At 43.1% G+C, this 18,971-nt stretch overlaps 1 protein-coding gene across 1 annotated transcript; it reads left to right on the top strand.

The window, feature by feature from the left end:
• The first annotated feature begins 3,591 nt into the window (after positions 1-3,591).
• LOC121548036 (alpha-N-acetylgalactosaminide alpha-2,6-sialyltransferase 2-like) lies at positions 3,592-16,166 on the top strand. The gene is made up of 10 exons (XM_045209719.1): positions 3,592-3,701; positions 6,503-6,876; positions 8,253-8,517; positions 12,180-12,345; positions 12,904-13,078; positions 13,766-13,904; positions 14,234-14,337; positions 14,545-14,628; positions 15,477-15,576; positions 15,842-16,166. Exons 2-10 carry the CDS (start codon positions 6,704-6,706, stop codon positions 16,010-16,012), a joined length of 1,377 nt encoding a protein of 458 aa, XP_045065654.1. The 5' UTR covers positions 3,592-3,701; positions 6,503-6,703; the 3' UTR covers positions 16,013-16,166.
• The last annotated feature ends 2,805 nt before the right edge of the window (positions 16,167-18,971 follow it).

The raw sequence follows: 18,971 nt of genomic DNA, 5'->3' as shown, positions 1-18,971 counted from the left end.
TCTCTCTGTGTGGAAATTAGGAGACCTGTAGTCTCAAGTGTGTCTGATAAATGCATCACCGGGGGCACACTGCCTGCCAGCCAGGACATTACAGCAACCGGTGCCACAGGAATCCCAAGAAGATCATCAAGGACCCTACCATCTAACCCTACACTCACTTAAAAACCCATCACCCTACTCCCATATTTAAATCTATCTCGTCCAACCTCAGGCCAACAACCTGAAAGGACGGGACACCACCACTCAACAAACCCTGTAACTCTTCTGACGTCAAATCTCGTTCCCCCAAATACCTCTCTGCAGCTGCCACCACAACCTCAATTTTCTGTGACTTACAGTTGATAACCATTGCTAAAAACGCTAAACATCCAATCTTACTGAAGCATATATCACTTGTTGGTTTATCCCTCTGTACTGGTACAGATCTACTACTCACACCACTCCTCTCAGGATCCCTCCCCCTTGACCCATCTTCCTCTACTTCACTGCCTCAGCATATGACAACTTCTGCACTACTCTAACCCTGGAAACCTCAACCTGCTTCTCTCGCACCAGACATATCTGATCCCCAGCCCCATGGGCACCCCTACAAATAACACATACCACTACTTTCCCCAATGCTACACATTCCTTTGTCTCATCCCCTTCTGCATACTTCTCACACCGAGGAACCTCCTTCCTACACACTGCTGCCACATGCCCATAAGCTTGACACCTGTAACAACATAATGTATTTGGCACAAAAGCTCGTACAGGATAACTTATATATCCTAACATCACTTTGTCGGGCAAAGGCTCAACATCAAAACTCAAAAGAACACACAACGACTCTTCTGTTTCAACCCTCACATCACCCTGTCAGTGTCGCGCCAAACGACAAGCATCACAAACACCGGAAATCTTCCCCTTCAGTTGGTAAACTGTCACATTTACTGTTACCCCAGTAATCATTCCTTTCAATGGCGCCCTTTTCTTGAGAGCAAATCAATTCACATCTCTTGTTTCCATTCGTTTAACGTGGAGCGCCTGCTCCCTCTGACCAGCGGAAACACAAAAGATGATCACCAGACCACTTCTGGTTACCCTCACCGATTCTATAGCACCCAACTCTGTTTTCACCCACCCTGAAACCACAAATGGATCAGCCAAAAGGTAAGGGTCCACTTTTTCAAGAAATGTCACTCCTACCGTCACAGACTCATCTTTATCCTGACCCTCGGTGCAAGCATCGGGCTCCGAGAACTTCGCCACACCTAACACTTCCGATACCTTGCCCTCACTCACTTCCATTTCTCCTCCTGTCTTCAATCCGGCATACAGCTCACTCTGCTTACACTTTCTACCATTCTTCTTTAACAAACCATCTCCCTTTTTTCCGCCATTTTTAACCGATTCAAGGTCACCTTCTTCCTTCCTCTCTTCGACACTCCTCTGCATCTCCTTTCCCCTCCATTCCTCCTCCGTATTCCAAGTATACGTCTCCTTATGATAATACTGCACTTCTCCTGACATACAGTACATCTCGTTCTTGCCCTCTCAAGGGACGCCATTTTCCCCAGGGCTAATCCTTTCTCCTCAATCATTCTGGATGTGTACTGGGAGTCTGAGAACTTCAAGGTTGCCTTCAGCTGAACTTGCAAAGAGAGGGGGTTGACACTAAGCGCGTTCTTTAGATTTACTCTCAGCACCTATCTCTCTCCTCTCGCGCTTTATCAGCTCCACTTAATAAAGTAGCTTAAAAAGCAGTAGCGGTGCGTGGGTAAAATTTGAAGGAAAATTATGAAACACAGAGATAAAATATTTTATATTTTTTGGGGAAGCCTGGCTTCCCTTGGCATCCATGAATTCACACCACTGTTAAATGACTTTTCTGCTGCTTCCCTCACTCGGATCGGTTTTGACCGGGTCTGGATCCGACCACATCTATCCAGAACGGGTCTAGTTGTCCTGGGGTCCATTCGGAAAACAGGTCTCTATATTTTTTTACATTAATTTATGCATATTGGATCAAGGTGGGAAAGCCCTAGGTCCATTTCGGGAACAAGGTCCAACTTTTTTGACCCGCAAAGACCTCTAGTCTGTATCCTCCTAATTGGTGTTTTTTTTTTTTTTTTAAGAAACTAAATATGCATCTCTGCATAAATCTGGGTAAAAGATTGAAAAGAATGTGAGTCTTATTCAGTACATTTAGTTGCCAGCAGGTACTTAAGATAGTTAAGTATTGTTCACATTGCAGGCCTTAATCCTCAAATCAGTTTTGTTTTTCAAATCCGTTTTGGAATACTGACTATCCAAACAGCAAGTTACAAGTGACCAAATCGGATGTTGTGTGTTCAGACAGCAGTGATTTGTTGACATGGATGTGCTAGTTGTCATAGTGGTGTAGGCTGATTGGTGGTGGTGCTCATGTTTCCTGTCACTCGGAAGTTATGTAGCAAGCTAAGGTGGCAACAATGCCTGCCATGGACGTTTCCCAGTTGCTTTGAATGTTCAAAATCATAGTGTAAGAACACGTTTAAAGCCTCAAAGGATAAGATTATCCAACTTTCAAGTCCTTTTTTTTTGCTAGCCAAAGCAGTCATCTAGCTAGCTAGGTAGTTGTTTAGTTTTCTAGCATATTCACTCATTTGTTTGTAAACAATTAACAAGCTAGTTATCTAGCACATGTTCTTGTCAAACTGTCAACAGAGTAGCTAGCAAGCAACAAGTTATGGCAAATAACAGATTTGACCATTCAGACACAAGTCGCATGGCCAGGAATCAAATTTGTATCTGACTTCAAACCACCTACGAAGGTGGCTTGAAATATCCGATTCCATGTGCTTTTTGGCTTTTCAGACTGCAGGAAAATTGGATTTGAGTCACTTCAAACTGCCAATCTGAACAAGGCTTTAGAAAAGCTAGCTTCTCTAATTGGATTGATAGCCTGAAATGGCTTCTTGGTAGCTAGTTATGACGTTGGGAACCTATCTGGACTAGCTAAAGCCAACTTCAATTTCAAATGATCGGTGGCTAGTAGTACTACAGAGAAACAACACACACATATATATATATATATATATTTTTTTTAACAGGGGAAATCTGAGGGGGCACGTGCCACTGTGTCCTCTATGGGCATGACACCTCTGTCCTGGACAGTTTATTTTTTGTGTTTATAGATGTGGGCTCATATCCAGGCCAAGGGTCACTATATAGGTAGTATGATTTAAGCCTCAACACTTTGGCTGCATTTAGACAGGCAGTCTCAATTCTGATATTTTTTCACTAATTGGTCTTTTGATCAATCAAATCAGCTCTGAAAAAGAGCCGATGTGAAACACAGCAATTGTGATCATAACAAGCCTATTTCTCTAGCGCTGTCCTCTCACGTCTGACTTTATCGTAGCCTGGGATGTATTCCCTAGGAACTAAACAGAACCAAACAGAATGAAACCTGAATTTGTCAAATAAAAACGCTAGTTTTCGTTGCAAAACGAAACTGTGTGGACTAATGATTACACCCCGTAGTACAGGTTCCCTCTCTCCTTGCCAACCGTCAATAAACCCCACTGAAGAATAAGTTCCCTCTCTCGCTATTGCCTGCAGCTGTTGCTCATTTCGCAATAGTCCCGCCCATGCTGTGTTACGCTCCGGTCCACTTAGCCAAGGAGTTATTGTGATTTAGTTGGTTTTCTACTGTCACTAAAGAAGGCTCGTCACAGGTAAGGGGACATTTTAACTTTTTCTACGTTTAAGTTTCTGTTGTGAGAAGGGAGGAGAGAGTTCTCAGAGTAGTGACTTGCTGTTTCTGTGAGGGTGATAATGGTAGTCATGACTTGTTACTGAGCATAATGTATCAACTTTAACAAATACCATGAAAAGTGTACAGCTTTTTTTCTTAGGATTTATTCAGACTTTTAGGAGAACGAAAAAAAGATAGGAAATAAATCAAATCAAAAGGGGGAGAGAAGTGTTTTATCATTATTAAACTGAATTGAACAAAAGGTGATAGCACAGCCAAGTTTATACAATCAATATTCTTTAAGACCTTTTAAGGGAAAGTATTCTCCACTAAATGTCAAAGTTTTCACAGATGTGTTGAACAGGGCTAATCTGAAGATCTAGGTGGTCCTTCCATTTCCTGGTCATCTATCTTCAAACAAACACTGAAGAATAAGTCAGGACAAGTAAATCAGTTACATTTTAATGACATCTGTCTTACAGTAGTTTAGTTTGATACATTTTTACTGATGTATTCATTGCCTTTTGGTATGTTTCAAAGACTTACACTACACTGCTTTGACAACACAAACTAGGTCCAGGATAGCTCTCTGCATTCTGCCTTCTCCCTACAGTTTTCAGCCATTAGCCTCGCCCACGATTGGCTGATGTGAACTACAATCCCGCCGCTGTGTTTTAACATTTAGAAACGTTGATAAGCATCGCTTGCGATATGGCTTTGGAAATATATGGCCATTATCTTTTATCAGCCAGAAAGAATCCTTCAAATAAAAAATACTTACAGTTTTGCACACATCCATACTGCTATGGGCGCCTCCATCCGACGAAACTACACTTCCACTACACTTCCTGAGTTAAGCGCACAGGTGTTCGGAGCATGCTAGATGGCTAACTCAGAGGGGGTGTAGATGTCTCCCACACTAATTCCGGAGGTGGTTGCCTCTTGTCTTCTGTCTGTTTTCCGTAAAACAAGCGCTGTAACCTGGAGATATGGCTGTAACAGATGACTCATCTTTGTATCTGTTCCTTTATAGTGTGACAGCATGGGTAGCGCCATTGAGACTATCTCCATTTTTAAGTACATTTACATTTACATTTTAGTCATTTAGCAGACGCTCTTATCCAGAGCGACTTACAGTTAGTGAATACATTTTTTTTTTTTTTATACTGGCCCCCCGTGGGAATCGAACCCACAACCCTGGCGTTGCAAACGCCATGCTCTATCAACTGAGCTACATCCCTGCCGGCCATTCCCTCCCCTACCCTGGACGACGCTGGGCCAATTGTGCGCCGCCCATGAGTCTCCCGGTCGCGGCCGGCTGCGACAGAGCCTGGATTCGAACCAGGATCTCTAGTGGCACAGTTGTCAATTTTCTTCACAATTGCCTGATCCCTCCTGGTGACTTGATTGGACATGACTCCAACAGGGTCACCAGGAGGGATTAGCCAATGAAGTTGGAAGTCCCGCCCAGTTGCCTAATTAAAAATGGTAGAAGCTCCCAATGTCGCTGTCCATGCTAAAACGGCCTTTTGGCCACTAGAGGACTCTATCATTCTCTATGCTCCCAAACCAACTCCGGAGGTAGTGTGGGAGTCATCTACACCACATTACCCCCCCCCCCCCAAACTGAAAATGAATGGCTTTTCTATTATACGTTTGTGAATCGTTGCATTGATCAAGTGTGCAACACTGTGCAATATGGTTTAGATGAGAAGCTCCTGTATAGTTTCAATTGCTATCTTTGTTTTGTTAGTCCACATACTATGGTATGTTTGGTATGCTAATAGCTGCGCTCCCACATGAAGCAGGAATGTGGCTTTGGCCACAACATATCCAAGGCTAGTGTAAATAGACGTTTTAAGCTGATGTTCTATCTATCTCACTAGACATACTGTATTTTATTCATGTAAATCTGAGCAGAACAGAATAAAGTGCCTGGGGCCATGTTTTCCACCCAGCGATGTGTTTACCATGTCATTGTAGTCAGAGGGAGGTGAGAATGGAGGAGTTCATGGTCTCATAGAGGGGCTAATGTCTTGATTCTACCAGAGTAACTGTTGAGATTCAAAACGTTCCTTATGGTTAGTCACAGACTTGACTGCGCCCCAAAAACCCTTTACTCTGTAGAGTCCACTACTTTTGACCAGAGCCATTTGGGACGGAGACATTTCCTCAGAGGAGTGATGTGATTCTGGTTTCCTGGTGTTGCCATTGCTTGTCACAAGTCGGTCATCATGACCCTCTTCTTCTTATCTGGTTCTGGGTTGAGCAGAGTGGTCGGAGATGGTACATTTGGCAGTTACTCTGCCATCACTGTGTTGTAGTCCCCTGTAGCTCAGTTGGTAGAGCATGGCGCTTGCAACGCCAGGGTTGTGGGTTCGTTTCCCACGGGGGGGCCAGTATGAAAATGTATGCACTTACTAACTGTAAGTCGCTCTGGATAAGAGCGTCTGCTAAATGACGTAAATGTAAAACATGTTATGGAAGGATGAGGGCTTGGCCTGTTCAGTTTCAGTTCCTGTAGCATGATTCATTCCTGTACCAGTGGCAATAAACAGGCCAAAGTAAATACCCAATCCATCTGCCCCTATAATAGAAGAGGGATATGAAAGGATGCAGAGATGGTGACCCTGTATTTTGTGGACAGAGGATTAATTAAAAAGGGATTATTGGGAGCAGATCTGTTGACATGGTGAGGTAAAGTTTCCCCTCTGCTCTCACTCATTTCTCTCTGTCCGTCTCCCCTGTTGCTCTCTCTCTCGCTCCCACGTCTCTCTCCAGACTGTCACGTGGTAAGAGAGGCCCCGGAGCAGTGTGAACCTCTGGATTCATTTACAGGCAACTCCAGCCCTCGTCTCTTTTACCCGTTGCTCCCCTGAAAACCCAAACGTCCTCCTCAGAAGGACATCAGCTACTCCCCCATGTTCCTCCTCTGTGGAGGGCAGGGGGCACACACGCAGACGGCTGCCCAGGCTCTGGGCCATGATGACGGGCATAGGGCTCCAGAGGAGGCTTTGGCTGTGCTTCCTGGGTGTCAGCTTCCTGCCAGTCATCTACATCATCTTTCTGAGCCTTGAGCTCACCATGCCCTGGCGCATGGTCGACCTGAACCTGGCGCAATTCCCTGGTATTGGGTACACACGGGAACCAAACAGGTAAACAAACAACGATGCAACAATCGAAAACTCTGGTGGGGAAAATGTAACACTACTAACCATGTTTCCATTCACAGTTTTTATGTCAGTAAAGTCATACCGTATAAAAAATAAATCACGACAGCTGTGACAGAAACAGGAACTTTCGGTACAATTTTTATAAATGCTGACAGATCATTTGTTCATTTGACATGGTGGGATCTTTTTGTGTCTGTAAAATTAATTATGAGAGAATTTAAGAACCATCATATGGAAATTTGGGACAACATGCAGTTGATTAGGCTACAGATTAAATAATTTATGATGAACTTCACAGGGTGGTGAAAGTGCACGACCTTAATGCTCCTTTCCAATAAATATCGAGGGTCTTATTCTGGTGACATGATCGACGCTTGACTGCCGTTTGACAAATTTAAAATATTCTCTGGAAAAATAATTTATTGAATGCATTAACAGACATTGACGTAACCAAACAAACATTGTAGATTAGGAATTAATAGTACATGTACTACTGGTGATCTATGTAATGGGGAATTGATACACTAACAATCAAACGCAAACAATTCGCACAATGAAATTATGAAACAATGACTGTGCACCAATTGGCGGGAGAGGGCGCATTCTGGAGAGAGACGTGCGTGCATTGTGCAGCCACACCCCCTTCTTCTTGGACTGTGCCATCCCCGCGGCCTCCATAAGGATTAATCTTGGCCTCCACAATGGATTAGTTCACTGAGATGGGCGCAAATAAGACGGGTGTCTCGTGTGCCATAAAAAATATATACATATTTGCTACTGCTCTACCAAAAAAATTAGGTCGACCAACAGCCTATCGACCAAACAATCAACCAGTTGAATAATTGGGGTCAGCCCTAATCCAGATACAACCACAAATTAGCCTGGAAGAAGGGAAACACTAAAGCAGAAGTTGTAGGTTTGTGTAAAGCATAAATTCAATAGTGGTGAAATCTGACAACCCTTTACAATGACTAGGCTCAACCCTAGATAATGTTTAGAAAGCTATTTTAGGTTAATCTTCTCTGTTCAATCTGGGTCACACCACCCAGTCATTACCATAGTTGACAGAGCGTGTGCTGTTTCTGCCGAGTCAGATACAGAGAGATACAGGCATCAACAGAATCAGCCTCTTGTCTCAGACACATTTCCGCTCTTACTGAGGACCTTTGTTTGTGTTCGAGGAAGATGTGAGTTTTCCACAATTGGGTAGCTTGACATTGTGCACTTGAGAGAGAGATTTTCTATGACACTGAACTGAAAGGCATAATTTACACATTTTACATTACCCAGGACAGTCAAGGTTATATACATTTCAGCTCTGTGTGTCTTGTTTGACCATTTTTGTTTTCTCTTGCCAGGTTTCATGACTCTGAAGACCCTCTTGTTGACAAAACACTGTCAGCTGGTAGTGATGGCCAGCACACCAGGACCACACCACCAACACCTTTAAGTTTAAAGGTGCAGTCCACATCCCCTGCCCGAGTCAGATCCTCAACAGAACCTGGACCCAGGACTACCAAGGGCCCTGATCTTAAAGGTGCTCTCCTGACCAAGTCACCCAAACCAACAGAGCCACCCTTCATTGGTGACAGCTACTACAGTGAAGATGCCCCACCTCGAACAGTGAGTTGAACTTCCCCTTTCTGCACTCTTCCTGTTCTTTTACTTGATGTTTGTTGTGATTGCTGTCTACTTCAGAGACCTTAGAAGGCCTGTGGTCTACTTGTGGTCCTCTGTAGCTCAATTGGTATAGCATGGTGCTTGTAACGCCAGGGTAGTGGGTTCGTTCCCTGGGACCACCCATACGTAAAAATTGATGCACACATGACTGTAAGTCGCTTTGGATAAAAGCGTCTGCTAAATGGCGTATTATTATTATTACTTGCAGTCAATGCCGACTGATTTGGAGAAAGGGCTGAGGGTTGTACTTTCAGACACGTGGGGGGCTGTGCATGGAGGCACTTTAAAAATAATGCCCCACTCTGCTACAAAATAAGGACTATGGATATTTGTAAACTCAGTCAGATGACATGGGTGATACTCTTGTTAACCACCAGATTACACAAACCAAAAGGTAATCAAAGTGTAATTCATACAGCCATTTGATATGCTCTGGACCATCTTAAGCCATCTCAATATTACCTTGTGTGGAAATCAGCCCAGTTCTATAATTACCTTCATGTAACTATAGGTCTGCACGGTAAAATTACACAATTTCAGTTTTCATCTTCTTTCTGATGTTGATGAATGACTTCATGTTCTATAAGGACGTGGGTTGGTGTTTGCGTGTGTGTGATGTCTAGTTCGATGAATGCCAGTGAAAACGGGCTGTTTTTTTTTGTTTTTTTTGCCCGTGTACCATGATGAATATATTCCAGGTCTCCCAGACTGTTCTCTTGCTCGACCCTCTTTGTCAACACCATAGAATAATGTTTATGGGCTCCCGAGTGGCGCAGCGGTCTAAGGCACTGCATCTGTGATTGAGGCGTCACTACAGACCCCCTGGTTCGATTCCAGGCTGTATAACAACCGGCCGTGATTGGGAGTCCCATAGGGCGGCGCACAATTGGCCCAGCGTCGTCTGGGTTTGGCCGGTTTTAGGCCGTCATTGTAAATAAGAATTTGTTCTTAACTGACTTGCCTAGTTAAATAAAATGTTGTAGTGTCATCACATGGTCTACCAAGACAAGGAAATAAAAAAAAATGTCTTTCCTCATGTCGTGACGTGACTTTCATTAATCTGATGACTGTTATTTATCAAATCAACCAACTGTTTAATTGTCACTTGATTAAATGAATCATGTAACGATTAACTCATTAGGAATTTGGGGCACCACGGAAGAAGTTGTTTAATGAGTTACCATCTCACAAATTAAACTCTTAGATAGAAGATATATCTATCGATAACAATCACTTATTAAATCGTTACCTCTTATCAGTCTCATTCTGAACGTCGCATAATCCTTGAACCTGCAAGAATTGATGAATCAGCAATAGACAAATTAGCTTAATAATAACACAGAAAACATAAACACACACACACGGTATAGGTTATTGATTACTAACGTAATACAATGAAAACTGGTCCCTAGTGGACTAACAGCATGACTGCTGGGTTAGGGGAAGGAGGGGTCAATAGAAAGAGAGTGAAAGGGAGAGACAGAGATTCAACTTATCGTTGTTACATTTGGAAACCACCGCTCGTTCGGATAACAAATGCAATGCATATTTATGCGTAGCTGTCCTTGATCGTCGTCTCTCTGTTGAACCACTTTCTCAAAAACGGTTTGAGTGTCCTATCCCACTTTGGTGAGACTCGGCTTGTCTTCGAATGGCGTGTTCGTTAGAATAGGTACTTCAGATGTACCAACAGTTGTCTGAGACGGGATTGTCCTTCCCAACTCGTGTAGTCTAGAACTTTCACTAAAATACTTTACATTCCAGCTGCAGACTGGTAATGTGAGTTTCTGCTTCTTGTGTAGAGATTGAGAGTTTCAGAGTTTCTCACCATTTCATATACTCCTGAGTGGCGCAGTGGTCTAAGGCAGTGCTAACTGTGCCACTAGAGATCCTGGTTCGAATCCAGGCTCTGTCGCAGCCGGCCGGGACCGGGAGACTCATGGGCGGCGCACAATTGGCCCAGCGTCGTCCAGGGTAGGGGAGGGAATGGCCGGCAGGGATGTAGCTCAGTTGATAGAGCATGGCGTTTTGCAACGCCAGGGTTGTGGGTTCGATTCCCACGGGGGGCCAGTATAAAAGAATAAAAATGTATTCACTAACTGTAAGTCGCTCTGGATAAGAGCGTCTGCTAAATGACTAAAATGTAAATGTAAAATTTCAAACGTGTGGACTAACGTCTCACGTTCTTAGAGTGTCAACCATTTGTAACGTTCAGCTCCCGCTGCACGTCTGCTGGTCTTTCTGGTCAAACCATTTTTAAGCCGTGTAGCCACAGCTCCACACTTCCTGGTCTGCTGGTCCAAAGTTCTAACCATTTTAAATGTGCAGTCTCCACTCCATGTTTTCTGGTCTAATGTAAATTTAGTTACCAAGGCTTTTATCCTCGGGTAAAAAGGGGGTGTTCCATTACGCCGACACAATTCTGGGCTCACTTGGGCATGGTTACTGACTGGGCAAAAGTTCTAATGAGAAAACGATTATCTCATTAGAAGGCTAAAATCACACTGCTGTCGTAACCAAAATACTCAATCATATATTTGATACAACATTTAGATGTAAACTTGACAAGTAAAATATGTACACTTTCGACGTTAGTTATTTCTTGATACCATCCTTAATGGCATCACAAAATAATAAACAATATGACCATGATTATTCTTTAGATCCCCACTGACCATTCCAACTATTTGGTTGTCAGAAATTAACGTCAAAAGTTTTGACATTTGAACATTGAGTTTTTAGGTGGGCCACACTCTCTCTAGACAAAGGTATTCCTTTGGTGGATACTGAAAGGCAGAGGGAGAGTTTCTCTCCTGCTTAAATTTACGTTAGATACAGGGCCGTAGCTAAATATGAGGGGAACCTTAAGCCATGTCCATATTACGTTGTGTGGAAATCAGCCCAGTTATATATTTAAGCAATAAGGCCTGAGGGGGGTGTGGTATATGGCCAATATACCACGGCTAAGGGCTGTTTTTTGGCGCAACGCAGTGCCTGGATACAGCCCTTAGCCGTGGTATATTTTCCATATACCACAAACCCCTGAGGTGCCTTATTGCTATTTTAAACTGGTTACCAACGTAATTAGAGCAGTACAAATAAATGTTTATAGTTTATGAAACTGCAGGTCTGCATGGTAAATTTACACCATTAGTTCAGTTTTCATCATGCTGATGTTGATGATTAACTTAGTGTTCTACAAGGACGTTGCGTGCGTGGGAGTGTGCTGGTGTTTTTTCCCATCTACCATGACGATGACAGGATATGAAGTCATATTCCAGGTCTCCCAGACTCTGTTCTCTTGCTCTACCCTCTTTATGTCATCACCATAGAATAATGTTGTAGCGTCATCACATGGTCCTCCGAGACAAATAAATTATAGTTTTAAATCTCCGTGCTGAGTTAATGTGTAGCGGCTAATTGTATAGCTAATAGGCTATGTGTTTGTAGATGGACTGAGGTGAACGAAGCTACAGCAACCAATGTGATAAAGGCTGGGGTCATTTCTGCTTGTTTTTGCTGTTCTCCAAATAGCATTTTAGAGTTAGAAATTGTATAGAAATGCAGTAAATGAGCTTCAACTTTCTGAACGGCATTCCCTCCAGGACTGTCCAGACGGTATTCGTAGCAGGGTGCCCCAGACAGACTTTGGGGTGAGGTATCTGGATAGGATCCCTGTGCTCCAGTGGGCCAAGCATGCCACTCCAGAACAGTACCAGCGCCTCAGACTGTACCCAGGGACTCACGGCTGGGCAAACCTCGACTATAACAGTAAGTACTTTCAATACGTGTTGACATGACTGTCGTTTCAATGCATTCCTTCACACCAAATATTTGTAGAAATGTGAGGACAAATCATGTTAACATTAATAGGTACACCGACAAATAATTTAGTTATACAACATTGGCTACAGGAAGAGAGACAGACAGTGCATGGTGTTAGTGTGGGTGACTGTCTTAACTACTGTGCCCAATGCTCCATGGTCATCTCAATAAAGATTTTATATGGCTTCAGAGATTGGACACACAACCCTTTATGGTCAGTCAATTGAGTACATCTGCACCTCTTCACAGATGCATGGGAATCTCTTATCAGCTCACATCATTATCTAGAAGAGTTCCATTGTTTTTTTTACCCCATAGACTTTACCCACGCCTAGCTGCAGGCCCCATCTGGTATTTCACAGCTATTGTGACAAGACACCGACAGTTGAGTGTAGCAGTCGTTCATTGGAAATTTGCATGAGGCAAAGATCTCTGGCAGAGAGCCATTGGTTGGCTCTCTTTTGAATATTGTTTTATTACATTGGAATACATTTATTGCCGCAGCTCTGGTATCGACCCTATCTGTTCTCAACACATCAGCCAACTGGCACATGTTTGATGACTGGGAGCGTCGTAGCAACGGCTCACAGTGTGTCCGCTGTGCCGTCGTGGGCAACGGAGGGATTCTGAAGGAATCGAAGAAAGGCCGGGATATTGACCGTCATGACTATGTCTTCAGGTAAGACGCCATCTTTGTCCTTGTTTAGTCTTGACCTCCTCAATAGCCTGCGGGGTTGGTTAGACCTTGTTAAGAGGTTCCTTGGAATGAGCATTACCATGTTAATGACGTTTACCTTCATCCTGTGTGTCATTCAGGATGTTCAAGGGCTCCTCAAGAGTGTTGAATGAAGCATGCGTCTGGTTTCTGTGGTTACCTGAGAGTCTGTGGTCATTGACAGTGTTCATGTTCCTTCATGCTGCTGTTGTCATTGACAGTGTTCCTTCCTATGTGTCCTGGGTTCTAATTGGTCATCACAGTGTTCCTGTGTTGTATAATAATTTTGGGGGGTGCTTATATTGACATTTGTTTGGTAAAAACAGTAGGATAAATACACATGTAGGTCAAGTCCATTCCATTCTCGCTTTTTTCTCCTTTTCTTTTAAGAGCTTTGTCACAACGGACCATGTAATGGAAATGTTTTTCTTTGTGCATATCTCAGCTCCCCCTGAGACACCCGCAGGGAGTGGGGTCACGGCCAGGGTCGCCATTGTACAGCGCCCCTGAAGCAATTAGGGTTAAGTGCCTTGCTCAAGGGCACAGCGACAGATTATTTTTCTCCACCTTGTCGGCTCCGATATTCGAACCAGCAACCTTTTTAATTGGTAATAGACAGTGTTCTGTTTCATGCTTCGGTTGTGACTCCAGGACCAACGGAGCTGTGATTAAAGGCTTTGAGCAGGATGTGGGCTCTAGAACGTCACTCTACACATTCTCCACCAACACCCTCCGTAACTCTATGAAGAACTACGCCGGAGCGGGCTACAGAGGACCACCGTTCTCTGAGGTGAGAACTTCTGTGATCAAATTTTATTTGTCACATGCGCCGAATACAACCTTACAGCGAAATGCGTACTTACAAGCCGTTAACCAACAATGCAGTTTTAAGAAAGAATACCCCCAAAAATATTTTTTAAAATAAAACATCACTCAATACTATATAAAATAATATGAATGATGATGGTGGTTCACGATGAAATTTACACACTGGGAATAAACCAATCCATCCATTCTTTAATTCATTGACAGACAAACTCTTAAGTGATTTTTTTTAATAGTCTGATCATGTTGTATTCCCCCCCCTCCCCTCACTTTCTCTCTCTTTTTATCCTGTAGGAGACAAGGTATGTCTTCCTGCCAGACCATGACAGGGATTATCTGCTAATGAAAGCAGCCGCCACACACACTCCAGCAGAGAGAGGACCAGAGAGGAGCAAAACGTAAGATATCAGATTGGTTCACATACATGGAGGCAGTTTTGATTTCATTCCCCACACAGCGTCTGTGGATTGCCATTGTAATTGAACACCCTCAATGTCCAAGTATTCCTTCTTTATTTACAAATGTGTGTTCTATACTGTTATCCATATTTGTTTCCTCATGCAGCTTGTGAAAATAAGCTACTTCTTTTTTTATTTTATTTTAAGGCCTCCCTCATACTTCGGAGGAAATGTGACCGTAGAGAAGTTTAAGATGTACCATCCAGATTTCATACGCTACATCAGAAACAGGTGTGTAAAAGAGGGGAAAATAAGTGTTGTCTTAGTACAAAGCACAATCTTTAGGATAGTTGTTGTGGCTATTCCGAATCACAGCTGAGCTCTGATTTCACACACCTGGACAAAGGTATTAAAAAAAAAAGATTATGAAGTCAAACTGTTTTGGGTGGGGAGCCACTTTATGACAGAGCGCACTTCCCACAATGACTAGCGGTCATCTGATGAGGTTGAGGTTCCAATAATATATGGAGTGTGTGTGTGTGAACATTTTTGAATTGAAATGGAACTGATCCCAACCCTGGTCGAGTGCCAGTGTCCGTTTTTATCTCCATATCGAATAATTTCAATTCATTACCTTATTGTGATTTTTGTTTCTTTTTGACCATTTTGAATTGAAAACCAAAATAGCTTCTGAGCAAAGAGCAATTTCTCAAGCAAGGATTTTGCTAGGAATGTCTGGGAGTGGTCTGAGTAGGGAGGGGAAAACTGAACTGTTATGTTTGGAACTCTCTTATTGGTCTAGTAACTAATTTACCGCCTGGTGATGTCACCAAGCAGGCAAAAACTCCATCCCACCAAAAGTATTTTCTCTAACACTATAAGGGCATTATTCTACTGTGACTGTTCGGGTGCGTACTGATGAGGACAGTGTTGTGTAGTGTTAGTTTTCCTCACAACAAGGAAAAGGTGGCAGCCACGTGTGGTCTGTCCAACACCTTTCCAACGAGTGCATTTTAGGACCGGATAAACTTAATTGTCCCTGAAGATAACATTTTCTTGGATACTATTTTAATGGGTTGTTTTTGAAGTAAATGTGTGGACCAGCAGTATTGTTAAATGTTTTTTGTTTTATGGAGTAGGTTCCTCCGGGCCCATGCCATGCAGACCAAATACAAGGACATCTACCGTCCATCAACAGGTGCTGTGATGCTGCTGGCTGCGGTGCACACCTGTGACCAGGTATGGTACGACCCACCGGTGACTAGCCATTTTAAACAATAACTGGTAAGCTTACAACTCTCTGGACATGACTGCACTGGCCTTCCAGTTGGACAGTATTTACTCTGACCCTGATAACCTTCAAAAGCCTTGTAAAACAGAAATACAAGTACAGGTAATTAATCATTGTTCTTGAGGCATGGAACACTTGACAACTAAAGACTGTGACTGCAAAACCCCCCCCGTTTCTCTCTCGTTCTTGCTCTCGTCTGTTGTTTGAAAACAGGTGAGCGCGTACGGCTTCATGACTCCAGACTATATGAACTACTCTGACCACTACTACGACAGCCAGTATCACCCAGTGGGTTTCTTCATCAACCATGACCTGAGGATGGAGATGACACTGTGGCAGCAGCTCCACCATGCAGGCCTCATCACACTCTACATGCGCCAGTGAACTCAGGAACTAACACACTCCGGGTTGCTATAGCAACGACCACCTCCTGTAAGATATTTTTATAGTCGCAAACTGTATGTATTACTGAACAAAAATATAAACGCAACATGTAAAGTGTTGGTTTCATCAGCTGAAATAAAATATCCCAGAAATGTTTAATAAGCACAAAAAGCTTTTTCTCTCATTGTGTGCACAAATTTGTTTACATCCCTGTTAGTGCGCATTTCTCCTTTGCCAAGATAATCCAGCCAGCTGACAGGTGTGGCATATCAAGAAGCTGATTAAACAGCATGATCATTACACAGGTGCACCTTGTGCTGGGGACAATAACAGTGTGGAATTGGCATGCTGACTGCAGGAATATCCACCATTGCTGTTGCCAGATAATTTAATGTTCATTTCTCTACCATAAGCCGCCTCCAACGTCATTTTAGAGAATTTGGCAGTACGTCTAACAGGCCTCACAACCGCAGACCACATGTAACCACGCCAACCCAGGACCTCCACCTCTGAGACTACTCATTCAAGGGATTTTCTTTATTTTTACTATTTTCTACCTTGTAGAATAATAGTGAAGACATCAACTATGAAATGACACATTTGGAATCATGTAGTAACCAAAAAAGTGTTAAACATTTTGAGAAAAATTTGAGATTCTTCAAATAGCCACGCTTTGCCTTGATGACAGCTTTGCACACTTGGCATTCTCTCAACCAGCTTCACCTGGAATGCTCAAATAAATCAGTGTCACCAGCAAAGCACCCCCACACCAGAACACCACCTCCTCCATGCTTTACAGTGGGAAATACACATGCAGAGATCATCCGTTCACCCACACTGCATCTCACAAAGACACAGCGGTTGGAACCAAATGTCTCCAATTTGGACTCCAGACCAAAGGAAACATTTCCACCGGTCTAATGCCTATTGCTCGTGTTTCTTGGCCCAAGCAGGTCTCTTATTGGTATCCTTTAGTAGTGGTTTCTTTGCAGCAATATGACCATGAAGGCCTGATTCACACAGTCCCCTCTGAACAGTTGATGTTGAGATGGGTCTGTTACTTGAACTCTGAAGCATTTATTTGGGCTGCAATTTCTGAGGCTGGTAACTCTAATGAACTTATCATCCGCAGCAGAGGTAAATCTGGGTCTTCCATTCCTGTGGCGGTCCTCATGAGAGCCAGTTTCATCATAGCGCTTGATGGTTTTTGCGACTGCACTTGAAGAAACGTTCAAAGTTCTTAATTTTCGGTATTGACTGACCTTCATGTCTTAAAGTAATGATGGACTGTAGTTTCTCTTTGCTTATTTGAGCTGTTCTTGCCAATATGGACTTGGTATTTTACCAAATAGGGCTATCTTCTGTATAACCCCCTACCTTGTCACAACACAACTGATTGGCTCAAACGCATTAATTCCACAAATTAAGTTTTAAGAAGGAACACCTGTTAATTGAAATGCATTCCAGGGGACAACCTCATGAAGCTGTGGTCCTCTGTAGCTCAGCTGGTAGAGCACGGCGCTTGTAACGCCAAGGTAGTGGGTTCGATCCCCGGGACCACCCATACACAAAAAAAAAAATTTATGCACGCATGACTGTAAGTCGCTTTGGATAAAAGCGTCTGCTAAATGGCATATTATTATTATATTATAAGCTGGTTGAGAGAATGCCAAGAGTATGCAAAGCTGTCAGCAAGGCAAAGGGTGGCTATTTGAAGAATCTCAAATATAAAATATATTTTGATTTGTTTAACACTTTTTTTGGTTACTACATGATTCCATATGTGGTATTTCATAGTTTTGATGTCTTCACGATTATTCTACAATGTAGAAAATAGTCAAAATGAAGAAAACATTGAATGAGTAGGTATTCTAAAACTTTTGACCGATAGTGTGTGTGTATATATATATATATATATATATATATATATATATATATATACATACATACATACATACATGGTCCTCTGTAGCTCAGCTGGTAGAGCACGGCGCTTGTAACGCCAAGGTATTGGGTTTGATCCCCGGGACCACCCATACACAAAAATGTATGCACACATGACTGTAAGTCGCTTTGGATAAAAGCGTCTGCTAAATGGCTTATTATTATTATTATTATTATTTATATATACACACACTACATGACCAACAGTATGTGGACACCTGCTCGTCGACCATCTCATTCCAAAATCATGGGCATTAATATGGAGTTGGTCCCCCCTTTGGTGCTATAACAGCCTCCACTCTTCTGGGAAGGATTTCCACTAGATGTTGGAACATTGCTGCGGGGACTTGCTTCCATTCAGCCACGAGCATTAGTGAGGTCGGGCACTGACGTTGGCCGATTAGGCCTGGCTCGCAGTCTGCATTCCAATTCATCCCAAAGGTGTTCGATGGGGTGGAGATCAGGGCTCTGTGCAGGCCAGTCAAGTTCTTCCACACTGATCTCGACAAAACATTTCTGTATGGACCTCGCTTTGTGCATGGGGGCATTGTCATGATGAAACAGGAAAGGGCCTTCCCCAAACTGTTGCCACAAAGTTGGAAGCACAGAATCGTCTAGAATGTCATTGTATGCTGTAGCGTTAAGATTTCCCTTCACTGGAACTAAGGGGCCTAGCCCGACCATGAAAAACAGACCCAGACCATTATTCCTCCCCTAACTTTACAGTTGGCACACTATGCGGTCGGGCAGGTAGCGTTCTCCTGGCATCCGCCAAACCCAGATACGTCCATCGGACTGGCAGATGGTGAAGCGTGATTCATCACTCCAGAAAAAGCTTTTCCACTGCTCCAGAGTCCAATGGCGCTTAGTGATCTTAGGCTTGTGTGCGGCTGCTCGGCCATGGAAACCCATTTCAGAAAGCTCCCGACGAACAGTTCTTAAAATAAATAAAAATATGCCATTTAGCAGACGCTTTTATCCAAAGCGACTTACAGTCATGCGTGCATACATTTTT

This window comes from Coregonus clupeaformis, chromosome 31 (assembly GCF_020615455.1).
Source record: "Coregonus clupeaformis isolate EN_2021a chromosome 31, ASM2061545v1, whole genome shotgun sequence".
In the NCBI taxonomy this organism is placed as follows: Eukaryota; Metazoa; Chordata; class Actinopteri; order Salmoniformes; family Salmonidae; genus Coregonus; species Coregonus clupeaformis.
Note: the sequence above shows the minus strand (reverse complement) of the source record. Positions and strands in the feature narration are given on the sequence as shown.